This window comes from Tursiops truncatus, chromosome 3, assembly GCF_011762595.2.
Source record: "Tursiops truncatus isolate mTurTru1 chromosome 3, mTurTru1.mat.Y, whole genome shotgun sequence".
NCBI lineage: Eukaryota > Metazoa > Chordata > Mammalia > Artiodactyla > Delphinidae > Tursiops > Tursiops truncatus.
Window position 1 is genome coordinate 99,959,668 of NC_047036.1, and position 2,070 is coordinate 99,961,737.

At 47.2% G+C, this 2,070-nt stretch overlaps 1 protein-coding gene across 1 annotated transcript; it reads left to right on the forward strand.

Moving 5' to 3' along the window:
• The first annotated feature begins 336 nt into the window (after positions 1 to 336).
• Positions 337 to 1,658, forward strand: FTMT (ferritin mitochondrial). The gene has a single exon (XM_019940928.3). The coding sequence runs from the start codon at positions 452 to 454 to the stop codon at positions 1,178 to 1,180; it is 729 nt and encodes a 242-aa protein (XP_019796487.2). The 5' UTR covers positions 337 to 451; the 3' UTR covers positions 1,181 to 1,658.
• Positions 1,659 to 2,070: the final 412 nt, after the last annotated feature.

The window sequence follows — 2,070 nt, forward strand, 5'->3', positions numbered from 1 at the left end:
ATCCTCTTTGGGTGTAGACCTTTATTTACTCTCAGATGAATTGGTGGTGACTTTTGTTTTTCCCTATTTCACTGCCTTGCCTCTCCCATCCCTTGGTCCTTGGACAGAAAAAGGTCAGAGAGGGAGGGCAAGTGTGGCTTGGCTCCATCCTTTCTTTTGCAGCGTCTAGTTTTTGACAGTACTTTTAACTTATGTGAAATAGTAAATTACAAACACCCAAGAGAAGAAGTCTTTCGGCGACGACAGGTGCAATGTTTGTAACTGTCATCTGCCTTTTCCCAACCGCTACTGGCGCGCGCCCCCAGCCTCCCTCCTCCTGGAATTCGGTGCCTCTGGAAGGGGCGTGTGACGCAGTCGCCGTCACCTAGAGCTGCATTCTGATTCAGATCTTACGCCCCGGCGCGCTGAGCCGGCCTGGCCTCAGTTTCCCCACTTCTAAAGAGAAGGGGCCATGCTGCCCTGTTTCTTGTTCCTCTCCAAGCACATCAGCACTTCGTTGGTGTCCCTGCGCAGGGCGCGCCACGGCTTCGCGCTCCCGCCGCGCTGGGTCGCCAGGCGGCCCTGGGGCTCCCCGCCCGCCGCCCCCGGCCGCCTGCTGGCCGCAGCCGCGTCCTCGCGGGGACCAGCAGGACCAGCCGGCGCCTCCTCCAGCGTGCGCCAGAACTTCCACCCGGACTCCGAGGCCGCCATCAACCGCCAGATCAACCTGGAGCTCTGTGCGTCCTACGTGTACTTGTCTATGGCCTATTACTTCTCCCGAGATGACGTGGCCTTGCACAACTTCGCCAGATATTTCCTTCGACTGTCCCGGGAGGAGACCGAGCACGCGGAGAAGCTGATGAGGCTGCAGAACCAGCGGGGAGGACAGATCTGCCTACAGGACATCAAGAAACCGGACCAGGACGACTGGAAAAGCGGGCTGAATGCCATGGAGTGCGCTCTGCTCTTGGAAAAGAATGTGAACCAGTCGTTGCTGGAATTGCACACTCTGGCCTCAGACAAAGGTGACCCCCATTTGTGCGATTTCCTGGAAACCCACTATCTGAATGAGCAGGTGAAGTCTATCAAACAACTAGGTGACCACGTGCACAACTTGGTTAAGATGGGAGCCCCGGATTCTGGCCTGGCAGAGTTCCTTTTTGACAGACATACCCTTGGAAATGAAAACAATCAGAACTAACCCATAGGCTGCCTTCTCCACCGCCCAGGGTGTGCCAGGACCCAGAGGCAGCTGCTTCCTCGGCTTATTTTACGGACAGTGTACAGAGATCTGTGGTTCAAACCATAGTTTTATACCAATTGTTCCTCCTTTCCTTTTATATTCTTCTGGTACAATGTCCCAATAAAGTGATTTGTAGAGAATATGTATGTAGCCCCACGTTAACAATGGCTTTTTGCCCAGCCATCAAAATAATTTTCCCAGCCCAGGATGAGATGGTATAAAAAAGACTGCAAAAAAAAGCTACTGAAATAGATGCAAACTAAATTTCTCTGGTTACCAAACATCATTCCAGACCATGACCCTTCACTAAAATTCCATGATATTTAAATCAACAAATGCCTGTTATTTTCAAGACCTTATGTTAAAGGCTAGAGTGGGAAAATGTGTAAGATAAATATGCAAAGAACTATAACAAGATGAAGAATATATAATACTTAAAAATCATACATACAAAATTCTATAACAAATTTGTGATCTGTTTTTGAAGGATTATCTTACTACAGACTCTTGAAAATGTGCCCAATATACTGGCAACTATTTCCAGTCCCAGATTTCTCAAATCTGTGATCTGTTTTTGAAGGATTTTGTGATCAAATAAATTCAAGAGAAGCTACAAAAGGTATCAGTGTTGGTCTTGGAAAGTCACAATGTATGTTAGCATTCTAAGGGCTCTGGGAAGTCTTGAAATTAAAAACAAAAACCAAACAAAAAATCTTGGATCATTTTTTGTTTAGCTCAGTGTTTCCCAAACAAACCCAATCTCAGCTAGCTTTTTGTGCATGTGTTTTAACAATGATAATATAACTATACAGATATGTCTGATAAAAGACTATACAGACTCCATTTTA